The sequence below is a fragment of the Periplaneta americana genome, chromosome 7 (genome assembly GCF_040183065.1).
Source record: "Periplaneta americana isolate PAMFEO1 chromosome 7, P.americana_PAMFEO1_priV1, whole genome shotgun sequence".
Classification (NCBI taxonomy): Eukaryota; Metazoa; Arthropoda; class Insecta; order Blattodea; family Blattidae; genus Periplaneta; species Periplaneta americana.
This window is the reverse complement of record NC_091123.1, coordinates 114360111-114374038: the sequence shown is the minus strand read 5'-3', so window position 1 is coordinate 114374038 and position 13928 is coordinate 114360111. Positions and strand designations below refer to the sequence as shown.

Below are 13928 nucleotides of genomic sequence, written 5' to 3'. Positions count from 1 at the left end.
TAAGGAAGAGACTAGTGAAGTGCTTTGTGTGGAGTGTGGAATTATATGGGGCAAAAAACATGGTCATTACGACGAAGTGAAGAGAAGCGAATAGAAGCATTTGAAATGTGGACATGCAGAAGAGTGGAGCGTGTGAAATGGGCAGACAGGATAAGAAATGGAGCTGTGTTGGAAAGAGTGGGTGAAGAAAGAATGACGCTGAAGCTGATCAGAAAGAGGAAACGGAATTGGTTGGGTCACTAGCTGAGGAGAAACTGCCTACTTAATGATGCACTGGAAGGAATGGTGAACGTGAGAAGAGTTCGGGGCAGAAGAAGATATCAGATGATAGACGGCATTAAAATATATGGATCATATGTGGAGACAAAGAGGAAGGCAGAAAATAGGAAAGATAGGAGAATGTTGATTTGCAGTGAAAGATCTGCACTGGGATAGAACATGTATATGTGTATGTGTGTGAGTATGTATGTATGTATGTATGTATGTATGTATGTATGTATGTATGTATGTATGTATGTATGTATGTATGTATGTATGTATGTTTGTGTATGCATGTTTGTGTATGTATATATGTTTGTGTATGTATATATGTTTGTGTATGTATGTATGTATGTATGTATGTATGTATGTATGTATGTATTATGTATGTATGCATGTAGGCCTACGTATGTATGTAACATCTTATTCAAGAAAACTCAGAGGAAGAAATAAACTTACAATCCTTCATACAATTGAATCGGTGAGTGGAAAAGGGGTAGCATTGCAAAATCATGCTTTCGAGATAATAAAAGAAAAATTTTTTGTGACTTTACTTTTAATTTAATCAAAAAACTTATAATTGGTCACATTTACTACTAGTCACAAGTATCTCAGCCTTTATATTTGTTTGTTAATATATAAATTGGTTTTATAGATTTGATTGTTTAAAGTTTGGGAATGTTACTCTTTTTCCAGTCAAATAGAATATTGGTTAAAATGAACAGAAATATTTTGGATAATTAGTAAGTTTTCTTTATAGCGTAACTGTCGAAAAAAGTGTACAAATACTTTTTTTCAAATATGGAAAAAGAAACAATCATAAAAACGGTGTTACAATGTTGTTTTTTTGCTCTCGACTATACACCTTTGTAGATTACAAACTCGTCTCCCCTATTCCTAGATATTTTCCCCATTTCATTTGTATGTGTATTCTTGTTAACCTTTCCTTTCTTTCTTCTTGGCTCATTATCTTCCTCTTCTAACATTGTTGTTTTTTACTCGAAGACACCAACTTCAAAAACTATTTCCCAAATCTTGCAGACAGAATATCGATGATCAAACAGTCCACGCCTGTGGAGTAACGGCTAGCGCGTCTGGCGGGAAAACCAGGTGGCCCGGGTTCGATTTCCGGTTGGGACGAGTTACCTGATTGAGGTTTGTTCCTGGGGTTTTCCCTGAACCCAATATGACCAATGCTCGGTAACTTTCGGTGTTGGATCCCGGACTCATTTCACCGGGATTATCACTTTCATCTCATTCAGACTCTAAATAACCTAGATTTGATAAATCGTCCTTAATAACCTACTAAAAAAAGAATGATCAAACATAACCTGCAACACCAGTAACAACAAAGCACTAAAACAGTTAAGAAACTGAACGATTATTACAGTGCTTGTCAGCGCTCCAAGCATACCGTATGAAAACTAACACAATAGTGCTCCACTACTGAGTGGAATAAAAGTAACATTCCTGGAATATTACCGTTCTTCTACTCAACTGCAAAACACGGGTCATGCCACTGGCATTAGGATGATAGGAATATTACTCTTTTTCTGCTAAATAGGTAGGGCTATGATATATGAACAATTTTGCTATCTCAGTTTATTTTCGCATTTTTTGGAATGTTACCCCTTTTCCACTCACCGATTCAATTGTTCACTGTACTACATCATGATTCCAGCGCCAGATTTAGTGATTTTCGAAAGTTTCGAAATCCATTTCGATTAGTCGAAAATCCCTGGTCAGTAACGACAGCAGATGTAACCGTGTTGTCGATTTTTTGGCCCTGAGATTAGAAATCTCAATAATTAACTTGTTGATCTCCATCATGATTCAGAACTAGGAGGTATTTTTCAAAAGAAACGAAAAACAAGTTAAGTTTTAGAGTTTTGGAATACAGTTCCAGAAAAACAGTTCGAAAACTTGGTGTCGTGTGCATATAAAATTTTGTATCTTTTTGGATCAACTTATATTTGTGAAATGACTTTCAGCAAGATAAATCTCGTCTCACCAATGTGAACTTGGAAAACCTGCAGAGGATATGTCACAAATCAACCAGCTCATATTGACAAAATTGTGCAGGAGAGTAGCAGAATTCGATCTTCAACTTCACAGCAGTGGTCTACATAACTGCAAGTTATCTTAAAATTATGTAATAATAATAATAATAATAATAATAATAATAATAATAATAATAATAATAATGATAATAATACTTACTTACTGGCTTTTAAGGAACCCGGAGGTTCATTGCCGCCCTCACATAAGCCCACCATATTTCCCTATCCTGAGCAAGATTAATCCAGTCTCTACCATCATATCCCACCTCCCTCACATCTATTTTAATATTATCTTCCCATCTACGTCTTGGCCTCCCCAAAGGTCTTTTTCCCTCCGGCCTTCCAACTAACACTCTATATGCATTTCTGGATTCGCCCATACGTGCTACATGCCCTGCCCATCTCAATTGTCTGGATTTAATGTTCCTAATTATGTCAGGTGAAGAATACAATGCGTGTAGTTCTGTGTTGTGTAACTTTCTCTATTCTCCTGTAACTTCATCCCAGCCCCAAATATTTTCCTAAGCACCTTATGCTCAAACACCCTTAACCTATGTTCCTCTCTCAAAGTGAGAGTCCAAGTTTCACAACCATAAAGAACAACCGGTAATACAATTGTTTTATAAATTCTAACTTTCAGATTTTTTGACAGCAGACTGGATGATTAAAGCTTTTCAACCGAATAATAACAGGCATTACCCATATTTATTCTGTGTTTAATTTCCTCCCAAGTGTCATTTATATTTTTTACTGTTGCTCTCAGGTATTTGAAATTTTAATAATAATAATAATAATAATAACAATAATAATAATATAAAACGGTTAAGTATCAATATAAAAATCAATGACAGTAATCAGTAATGAATGTGTTAATCCATAAACGTAATAAGGCTGCGTGTTACCAAGTTGAGTACTGTGAAATTTGGTGCGGCTCTCCGACAGATACTGTTTCTTATATTCGGCCTCTTGTAATTTCTAGTGAGTACCACTGTCTTAAGTGGATCAATAAAACTAAATGTTCATTATTCTAAGCGGGCTTTTCAGATTGCTTCATGGAAGACATTCAATCGGACCCCACTTATGAGGCACGAGGGAAGCTATAATATTTTCAATGATGATTTTGTTTAATGTTCTGGTTCTCGTCAACAAATCGGGAAGCTTTTGTTTGAAAAATTTTTCTTAATGTAAGATCTTAAGAAGTTAGAGCTTGTTTGAAAATAATAGGCACTCCCAGAAAACCCCAGCTGCGACCTTGCCCCTCCTTTGTGACAGTCTGCTGCTTTAGAACATGCAGACATCGCAGGACTTTAATCCAGTCTTAATGTTCTTTGTAAACCACAGAAAGATACTTTGGAAAGACAAGACTTCATTGGATGAGAACTGTTCCTTTTCAGTATCGCTGTTCATTAAATGTTCGATGTGGTTCTTGGAAACATTATCACAGAACCTTATTTTTTGAAAGCACAGTTACAGAAGAAGTATATTATCATTTTGTCAGCTATAAATTACCTGAACTCTTGGAAAATGTACTCCTAAAATAAGAGAAACAATGTAGTACCAGCAAAATGATGTGTCACCACATTTCGCCAAGATATACACGTGAGTTGTTAAACGACAAGTTCGGGGAAGATGGATCTGTCACATGGCCTGCCCGCTCACCTAAGATTACACCCTTTGGGGATACGAAAAGAAAAAGTAATGTCTACAGCACATACTACCAAAGACAATATTAAGGAACGAATATAACAGGAATGTGGCACTATTACTTACTGTATGTTGGTAAATGTTAGAAGAAGCCTTCGCAAAATATTAAGTGCTTAGATGTTAATGGAGGTTACTTTGAGAACTTATTGATAGTAATAGTTTATTTATTATTTATCTAGTATCTTAACCTATTATACCTCATTTCAAATACATTGTAACTCATTAAAACCTCACTTAGGAAAAAATATTTCAAACAAAAGTTGCCCGATTTGTTGATCGGAACCATAATACCAAAGAAAAATGTCCAAAATATCAGAACTGCCGCCTGTGTACCATGAGTAGAGCTCAACGAAATGCCTTCCATGACTATTTGAAAGGCCATCTCCTCTAATGAGATTTAGGATAATCAACATTTAGTTTTATTGTTCCATTTGAGATAAAACTTGTACAGTATATTAAATTCTTAATATTTATGTTTCATTGTCAAATTTTAAAGTTGGCTTAAGTAATCATAATTGAGTTACTTTACTCACACTTCCTCCAAAAAGTATCCTAATCAATCAGTTTAATTTATTATATTGTGCAGGATATATATCTGCAGATTTGCGCTGTACCTATAAACTATGACTAACTTTGGAAATATGCTACTGGATGATTTTAAGCAGGAATTTTGTTACCTTAGAATCTGTAGGGCTGGTGTCAGTTGAATTTGGCTCTATCGAAGAACATAACGTCACCAGAATCGTCACTCCTGCAAACAAAAAGAAACATAAATTTCACGTATTACATATACAATTTTTAATTACTTGGTAAAGTAGTGCGAAAGCTTCATGAGCAGGCCGATAATGATGTTCTACTGTATTTCGCAGAAGTTAGTAGAGAAATCAGTTCCATTTCTATTCGACCGGCCTTAACTTTTCGAATACCCTTATTCTTAAGGTTTAATGGAACAGAATAGATATTAAATTTATGACAATTTCATTTCGAATTCAATGGGCTTCAAGTCTCGGAAATTTATTTTTTAGTGTATTTATCTCTTTCTAAATTCCAGTACCGTAACTTCTGAATCTCGTAAATTTTACAGAACAAACAATGAAGTCGCTCTTAATAAGAAATTGCATTAGAATTAAACACTGCAATGTTTTCAGATGTACGGTACGATTACAATGCAAATGAGTTCTTATATTATGCAACACGTGCCCCATAAGCGATGAATTATGCAGATGTCTACCTATTAGCATTGAATACCTTCCCCACTATCATCTTGTTTTTTCTTCATATTTACAGCTTATAAATCTTAACATATCCCCAAATACCGCTGTCTTGTTCTTCCGCTATTATCTAAATTCGTTTTAATATATGTTGACGTAACAGTTTTGGGGTTATTCATATGGTTATGCTAATAACTGAAAGAAGTTTCTCCACTACACTGCCATTCAATTTACCGTGAATTACTCACACACAATATCTGTATACTATTTAATTTCATATCCATTTTTGGATGTCGGAAACCACATAAAATTGTGCCAAATGGCGATTGCGTAATCAATTTCAAACGTTTTTATGGAAGACACTAAGCGCGGTGATAAATAAAACTTCTTTCGTAATCCATCGTTTAACGTTTCTCTTTAGTTGCACATACTACTTGAGGCGTGTATTTGCAAAATCATATACATCACTTTTTTTTTTTTTTTTTTCCCGAAAATGAGTTAATGGTATATTTCATATCTTATATATGATTCTACAACTGCTACAGCACTTTTATGCTCCAAAGCCACATACATCACATAGATTGGTATGATGAAAGAATAGTATTGGTTGGAAATCCTTGGTGCCTTGCAAACGTTTTTTCTTCATACTGAAAAATTATGTTTTAGTGATGTATCTGATTTTGCAACTAAACGCCTCACTTAAAAACGATGAATTTGTGATCTGATAATAATGGTGGAATGACAATTTAACTTAAAACCGAGTATTTAAGGAAATCTGCCCCATGGATACTTCGTACATCACAAATTTTACATGTTATCCACCTAGATTAATCCTCTGCCCTTTTGTGATGTGCCGATGGGTACTGATTGATGAGACATTTGTAGGAACATTCAGTGGGTAGAGATATGAGCAGTTTTAGGAAGTTCGTACCAAAACATTGTTTTCAGATTAAGTGCAGTCAGACATATAGATCTATTACATCAGCATACTATACTCTGTTCGTATAAACAACTCACAGTTATCCGCAACTATGCCGATTACTTTAGTCAGTCACTACATCACAATAATATGCACAGTAGAGAAGCAGTTTCATTACGTAGTGGCGTTTGCAGTGGAGTTGTGCAGTTTAATGAGAGGCTTTCAACGTGACAGAAGTTAAATCCTCCAATCGCAAGAAGTTGAATGCAATACTTCAAGAATTTTCTGATAACCATAGTGACAAATGGAGAAACATTTTACTGAAAATTATGTAATGTGGAAATGTAATCTATGTAACGAATAGTAGTTTATTCAGGGACACTGTCCTATGAAAAAAAAATCACGTGGAACCCCTCTTTTTACTTAGGAAATAAACAATGAACAGAAACCGTCTTCATCTAAACCTAAATCAAATATACATAATCTTTTTTCGTTATATGTATAATTTTATGTTGCAATAATCCTTCAAACAATTAAAATGCCTATCTATAGCAATCATTCTACTGCAGTCCAGAAATGTAGAAATGAATGAAGCCACGAGATATGTGGAAGAATGATATTGTTCGAGCAGCCTATATACACCAATCCGCATAAGATTCAGTAGTCATTAAAGCAAATATGAAAAAATTATCCTTGAATAGAATTAATATAATGTGTTATATACAAGATGCACTATTAGATTCACAAAGCTGTTGTTCACTTAATGATATAGTGAGAAATACTGTATCATATTTCAGACTTGCTCCAGTTATGTCTTGGGACGTAGAACGAATATTTTCCGCATATGAATAGTTTTTCTAAGCACAGAAGGAGTATTTCTTCAGATAAATGAAAATGTACATTATAAAGTATTGTAAAAAGTCTAGAGACATATCACTATGCATTTGATTTGTACTTTTACATGTATGCGAAAAATTATTCTATATTGAAATTACGAAGGTTCTAATTGAAAATTAGTGTCTTTCTATATCATTTGCTTGCTGTGCTTCTCCTTCTAGACCTTGGATCATTGGCACAAAGACAAGTATGGTTACCACCCGACTGTACATGTTTCTTGTGCTGGTTTGTTGCGTTTAGAGCCCCAATACTACTTTTCATTCGGTAGAGATATAGTCAAAGCTCACACAACTTAATAGTTTCGATACCAACTTCCTAGCTCTAGTCCCAACGCAGTGCTAGCTGAGTGAGCAGTAAACTACTCAAGACCAGAGACCACTCAATTCTTCGATAATCGTCTGTTTAAGCTTTAACTTCGCAACTGGCAGTTAGTATGGGCAGCTGATTTTTAATATATTTGTTTGCTTTGGAGATCTATGTGCGCAGTTTCAGGCGAGGATTCGACATAACTTTCTTATAGTTCTTTGTTAATAAAGATCGGAAATCTTCCTTTCTTACACCGGATGCCATTAAAATTGTGATGGAAGTAGATTACATTAGTCAACAAATTTTAACTTTTTTCAATAATCTCTATCAAAATACTTAATCAAAAGATAATTTGGGCTCCTGAATTAGGAAAAAGCATCTAAATTGCTCTATCGGGTCGCATTTTCTGAGTTATCAGTATGACCCTCTAATATATATTAATTTGCATATATTTAAGAACTCTCTTGTCGATATGCAGTTATTATCCATAAAATTTGCATCTTATCGCACATATTAATAAAAACATCAAACTAAATATGATTTTAGCTTGTAAGGGATGTAAAGAAGTACTACGCCTCCTCAGACTGATACAAGTTGTACGCCAGCCACTATACTATAGTAGATATTACTGAAATTATAATAATTATGAAAACGATAATGATCATAATTAAAGGCCAGCGTTTGGTCACCAAGTGAAGAAAACAAGTTAACTGTGCTATGGAGTATAGATAACAGTACACTGAAACGACGTATAGTCAGCAAAGAAAATAACAGAGAAAGAGTATCAATGTTATCATGGTTAGGTGTCGATTATTAGTTTGATTGAAACTGCTTTTTGTTGACCTGTATAAAAAATTGAAACATACATCATAAACATACAACTCATCCCACCTCACCTGACTCGATTACAATTAGTAAAGGCTTGCATGTTTTGGCGGACGAGGATCAAGTCAATAAACTCGTACACATCTATGTATCACATTTTATGTATGCACCAAAAATTTCTTATGAAATTGAAAGAAGTTTCCCGAAGTACAAAACATTGTTTATCCAAAAGAAGGAGAACATTTTGTTTGAAATTTTTAAAAATGTAGCTTCCATAGTCATTCATTATAATATAAATAGGTTTAATGGGTTTAAAGAGGACCAGTCTTAAAATTTAGTGTTCTTATGTTTGAACAAAGTTTTTCATTGTTGTGAAAGTTTTGCAATGTCTTGTTTATAACAATTACAATTTACTATGCAGACATATTTCATTTTACAAATTATAAATAATAAAGTATGATTACCTTATAATACAAACAATCATCATTCTCTAAAACAGTGTTTTGCACATGAATACATTAATTTCTTTCGTGAACTGACTGTAAGCCTACATGCCTTGCCGCATCGTTCGCTGCACAAAGCAGTGGAGAGCGTAGGTATGTGTTCATTAAACTTGTAGTTCAATGTGACCAAATACTGGACTGTAATCATAATGAATGTTAAAATGGAAAGTGATGGCGGATTGTGAAGGGATGTATGATATATATGATATATTTCAGGTCATCAATTAGGCCTACATCCATGTAAAGTGGACCTCACAATTTTGTATCCGGTGCCACTATTACATTCATTACAGATATATCTTTTTTTGTAGACGCTCTTACAATTTATTTAGATTCATACTCTGTACTAATATTCTCTCATAGCTATATCCTTCTCATTCCCTTACACTCATTCACTGTTTACTATAGTCTCTCGCTTCTGTTCCGATGTAAATTCTTTCATACTCCCTCCTTTTAAAGTCTAATGACTTCATTTAAAATTGACACTTTTAAAATTCATTACTTGATTTCCAATTCACTTACATCGAACACTCTCTGTTTCTAATAATACTTGTTACTAAACCTTACTACACCATTATCCAATATGTTTGTTATAACTGTTTGTGTTCATTCCATTTTCTGATCTCACTTATTTTCTACATACTGTGCTTCGCTATCTTAGCTTTTCTCCCCCACCATACTCCTCACCTATTTTCATTATCTCTATCGTCTCACTTAACTTCCTACATACTCCTCTAATTCATTATTTATTTTACCTATTACATCCTTAAAACCGTCTTGGGACCAGAAACATTCAGTTCAACAATTTCAGTTATATACTCGTCTTCTTTTTTCTTCTCTTCAATTCTCCCCATTTCAGCCCTTGCATTCTCAGAAACACTTTCACTCCCCTTCTCGGCACTGATCTTCCTTCCGAATGGATTTAGAAGAACCTCGAGAAAAATATTCAGGAACTTTGGCTTTGTCTACCACAAATACGACTATGTCATTACCGGGATTTGAATCCGGGTCCGCACACATTGCAAGCCTCTCCCAACCGAGATACCAAGTCGGCTATGGAGACATATCAGAAAGGTAATAGATATATAGAAGTGTCTTGAGAAAATCCACCCCGAGACTGCCTTTATCCACTACAAAGTCTACCTTGTCTTCTCCAAAATCGGCACTGAAACTGTTGCCATCATTCAATTGATGTTGCGTCAAATAAAAATTCTTCCACTAATTCTTTATGCTTAGGTACTAATTGCAATATTATGCAAGAGAATTGCCAAATTGATACAGATGCTCACATCAAGAACCTGAACATTAGCTCTACTCCGAACACGGGCTTGCCTCAGGATCTAGGAACTCATTTCGTTGCCTCATTTATCTTGCACAGATATTGTCTGCATTGTCGATTAAGAGGACAGGCATGTGCAATAATTCTACTGCTGCTTGTGGTAAAAAAGCGCAGAGTAATGGTTATTTAAAATGCTGCAGGGTGGCGTGAATATTGCGTGTTCCGCATCATATACAACAACTCCTAATTCAACTTTATGTCTGTTATGTAAGGAATTTTTGTCATTAACCATATTATTGTCGTACAACATCTCTTCCTTAATTAAGAAAAAAACTGATATTGTGCACTTTCCTCTGAATTAGTTACGCAGGAACCAAATTGCAATGTCTTAAAAGCCACATACACGCACGCACGCACGCACACACACACACACACACGCGTACACCCATATGCACATACACAAACAACATGATAAAATGTAGGTATTGTTTTCATTTATTGAAAGGTAGATTTGAAATAGAAAGTATTTATTTGAGTAGTACGAGGTGTTAGCGGTTGTAACCAAAAGAGCTCAAATTCTCTTTTTTCCTTGCACACACAAAAAGCATACATACATATAATACATAAAATACGTTACATACGTGTGTGTGTGTGTCTAATCCTACCCATTTCAATAGCGTGATTCGGGTTTCGTATACTACGGAGAGATGACAGGACTGTGACCCATTTTCAAGTTGCACACCACTTCGGCGGGCCACGTTATGCATGATGTTTGTCTGTGAAGAGTTATATCGTGCACTAGGGTGAGTGTATGAGTAAATGTAGTTTAGGGAAAGGGTGAGGATGATGAAGAAGGTGAGGAAGGAAGAAGGGAAAACCCGGTGTCGGCACGTATCCTACTCCTATCGAATAGCACCAAGGAGGCCACCAGGCTTAACGTCCCCATCCGAAGGACGAATCACTATCAACAGTGACATATATGCCTTCTCTTCATATGTACTGCGGAGGGATTTGGGATTTAACCCAGGCATATTGGTGCACAATTTAGTGATTAGAAGTTGTGCACCGCCATCTCTCCTAATCCCGAGATGGAAGAATTCTGACCCCGCCGGGAATCGAACCCGAGCCGACTAGTCTGGAGGCAGACACACTACCACAGAGCTAACTCGGCTGACACACGTTACTTACATACATACAGCACACAGGCAGATATGCACACATAACAAGCTTATGGATAATGCACAAGGATTGGAAATAATAATAATAATAATAATAATAATAATAATAATAATATTATTATTATTATTATTATTATTATTATTATTATTATTATTATTATTATTATTATTATTATTTTAGCTGCCAGATTTAAAGCTTTCTTTCTCTTCCACTCCATTAGCAAAAAGTATACATACATACATATGAATGAACACGCAAGCTACAAAGAACACAATAATTTGATTTCGATAAAAGTTACGTGTAAAGAAGAGTTACTTATGAATTAAACAGTAAAATACTATGAACTATTAATTAAACAATGAAATACAAACTATGTAGCAGAATTACACAGAATGTTAATATATTTCAAATAATGTTATGTAATAGGAAGAGATTATTATGAAACAATTGTGAAAATACAGCGCCATCGGGATGCATGTCTAAAGTAATTATTGAACATTTGTTGTACAATAGCATTTTAAGAGATAGGATCAGATTTTTTCGGATTAGTTTAACATCTCACAGAATACACATACAATGTACTAGGTACAACTACCATGCACTGTGCCTCATCTTGAAACACCCCAACATGTTAAAATTGTTTCGAGTCTCGCGTAGAAGAATCTCAATTTCAATATAATGCAAACATGGTTATATCTGTGTAAATTAATTATCTTACATCTTCTTCACGAAACCAAATGCCTATGAGAGACGCGACTGTATTCTACTAAGACTTCATATGGCAGAACTTTTTATTTTCAGGAAATGATGTGTAATTTGTTGTTTACATTCTTTAAATATAGTCCTAATCATAATTAATTTCAGATGTGTTTTTAGACAATTTCTGCTGCCAAGTTGCCCTACTTGAACTCAGTCGAAGCCATTTCTGGGTAGTCAAAGACTTGCAAGAGAAATGCATCATGATAAATTACTCACGTTTTCTAAACTTATAATATTCTTTAAATACGAACAAGTGCAGTGGTTACAAGCGATCTTTAGAATCGTAACATGTTATTATAGGAGAGCTATGATTCATAATTAATATATTTTTGCGCCACTTTCTTCAGAAACAATTTTCCTAGGCTCAAATCGTTTAGACCTTCGTCCATGTAGTTGCATTAATGATAGGCCTACTGTTTATACAAGCCTTCTGCACTGGTTAACAAAGAACCGCACACAATTTCCATAAATGGGCTCCCTATTTTGAAGTATAGGTTAAAATGATAATTTCCTACATAATATCTCTACACAAGTCATCATATTTAATTTACCAAAATTATGAACTTTGCACGCTTATAAAACTAATGAGTGTTTGTTGTAGTCACGAATTTAATTATCGTTTTATGCATCACGACTGATCCTGACTTTCATGGCTTGTCCTCGTCGACTCAACGCACAACCACAAAATTATCCTTTACAGTTACTATCGTGATAATTATTTAACGGTAATCCGTCTAGACACTCATTGGTGTTGGTGACAATTATTGTAGGAATTTCTGTTGGTTTTTCATCATAGTTCACCACTACTAATCCCACAATTTGGGACATCTGGGAGACATCTAAGGCTAACCACTAGGATTCAGAATATAAAGCAGAAGTTAACTTAGAAATAAAATACAATATGATTTGCGGACATGATATGAATGTCCTTGACTACTATATCTCGCAGACTTATTGCATTTGTCTTGTTTGCACTTACTGGATGACATCAGATCTCATGCTTAACTGGGGGAGGTGTGACTACATAAATTCTTGTAACAAAGACAAAAGCAAGTTTAGCGTGGCTAAGATTGGGGACATGGAAAGTAATACAATTGTCAACGAAGAAGGAGAGCGCCTTTGTCCACTGTGCGTGGAAAAGGATTCCTGGAGATATATTTTATTGCAGTGTGTCAAATTGGAACATATCTGAAGAAAATATCTACCACCCTCGATGCTAATTCAAAATAGGAGTTCGCTTGCATGTTTTGACCTCATGGGGAATAGAGAATGCGAACAAATAACTGGATTGTTCTTCTGAAGGCGAGACATATTAGAACTTCAGCTGTTGAAGTTTGTGTTGCGAACTGACGAAGGGATAATGGTAACTACTCAATTATACACTTTTATGCCTGTTTTAGGTTAAATATATTATATAATGTGTTTTGTTTGTGCCATTTTCATTTTAATCTGTGTGCTTTTTGAAGAGTGGTTGGATCTAATCATAGTTGAGAGAGGTAAAACCTACGAAGTAGGACTTGTTTCACACAGCACGTACGGTCAGAAGACCCGTGCATTGGATTTAAGAGAAAATTCTGATTATATAGTACATCTGTATGTTTAATATTGCTCAATAAAATACTGGATGACGACGATGAATTGGCGAAATGATGGTACAGGAAAGGAATGTCATCGTCGATCGTCGTCGTCGTCGTCATCGTCATCATCATCATCATCATCATCATCATCATCATCATCATCATCATCATCATCATCATCATCATCATATCAGAACCTGCATAGAAGTATATTATGTTTTTGTGTTTATTCTGTTCATGCAATTCAGCCATTTTTATTATTCGTTTGATATATCTGTAAATTTAAAGATTTTACCCCATTTTTTTTTTCTTATCTAAGAGTTTACAATCATAACTAGGGACCGTATTCTGTCCCAGGGCGTACGGAGATAAGGTTAGTTGTTCATTATTGGCGTGACGTCATGTTTCGCGCGCGACACAGGTAGCCTACTATTAGGGAACATTTTGTATC

At 35.0% G+C, this 13928-nt stretch overlaps 1 protein-coding gene across 2 annotated transcripts in view; it reads right to left on the bottom strand.

Annotated features, from left to right (window-relative positions):
- LOC138703373 (serine-rich adhesin for platelets-like) overlaps positions 1-13928 on the bottom strand; it is a 425014-nt gene that overhangs the window by 53240 nt on the left and 357846 nt on the right. For both annotated transcript variants that reach the window (XM_069831197.1, XM_069831198.1), the window contains one exon: positions 4700-4773. In XM_069831197.1, the coding sequence (XP_069687298.1) occupies positions 4700-4773 (74 nt within the window). The remainder of the gene's footprint in view (positions 1-4699; positions 4774-13928) is intronic.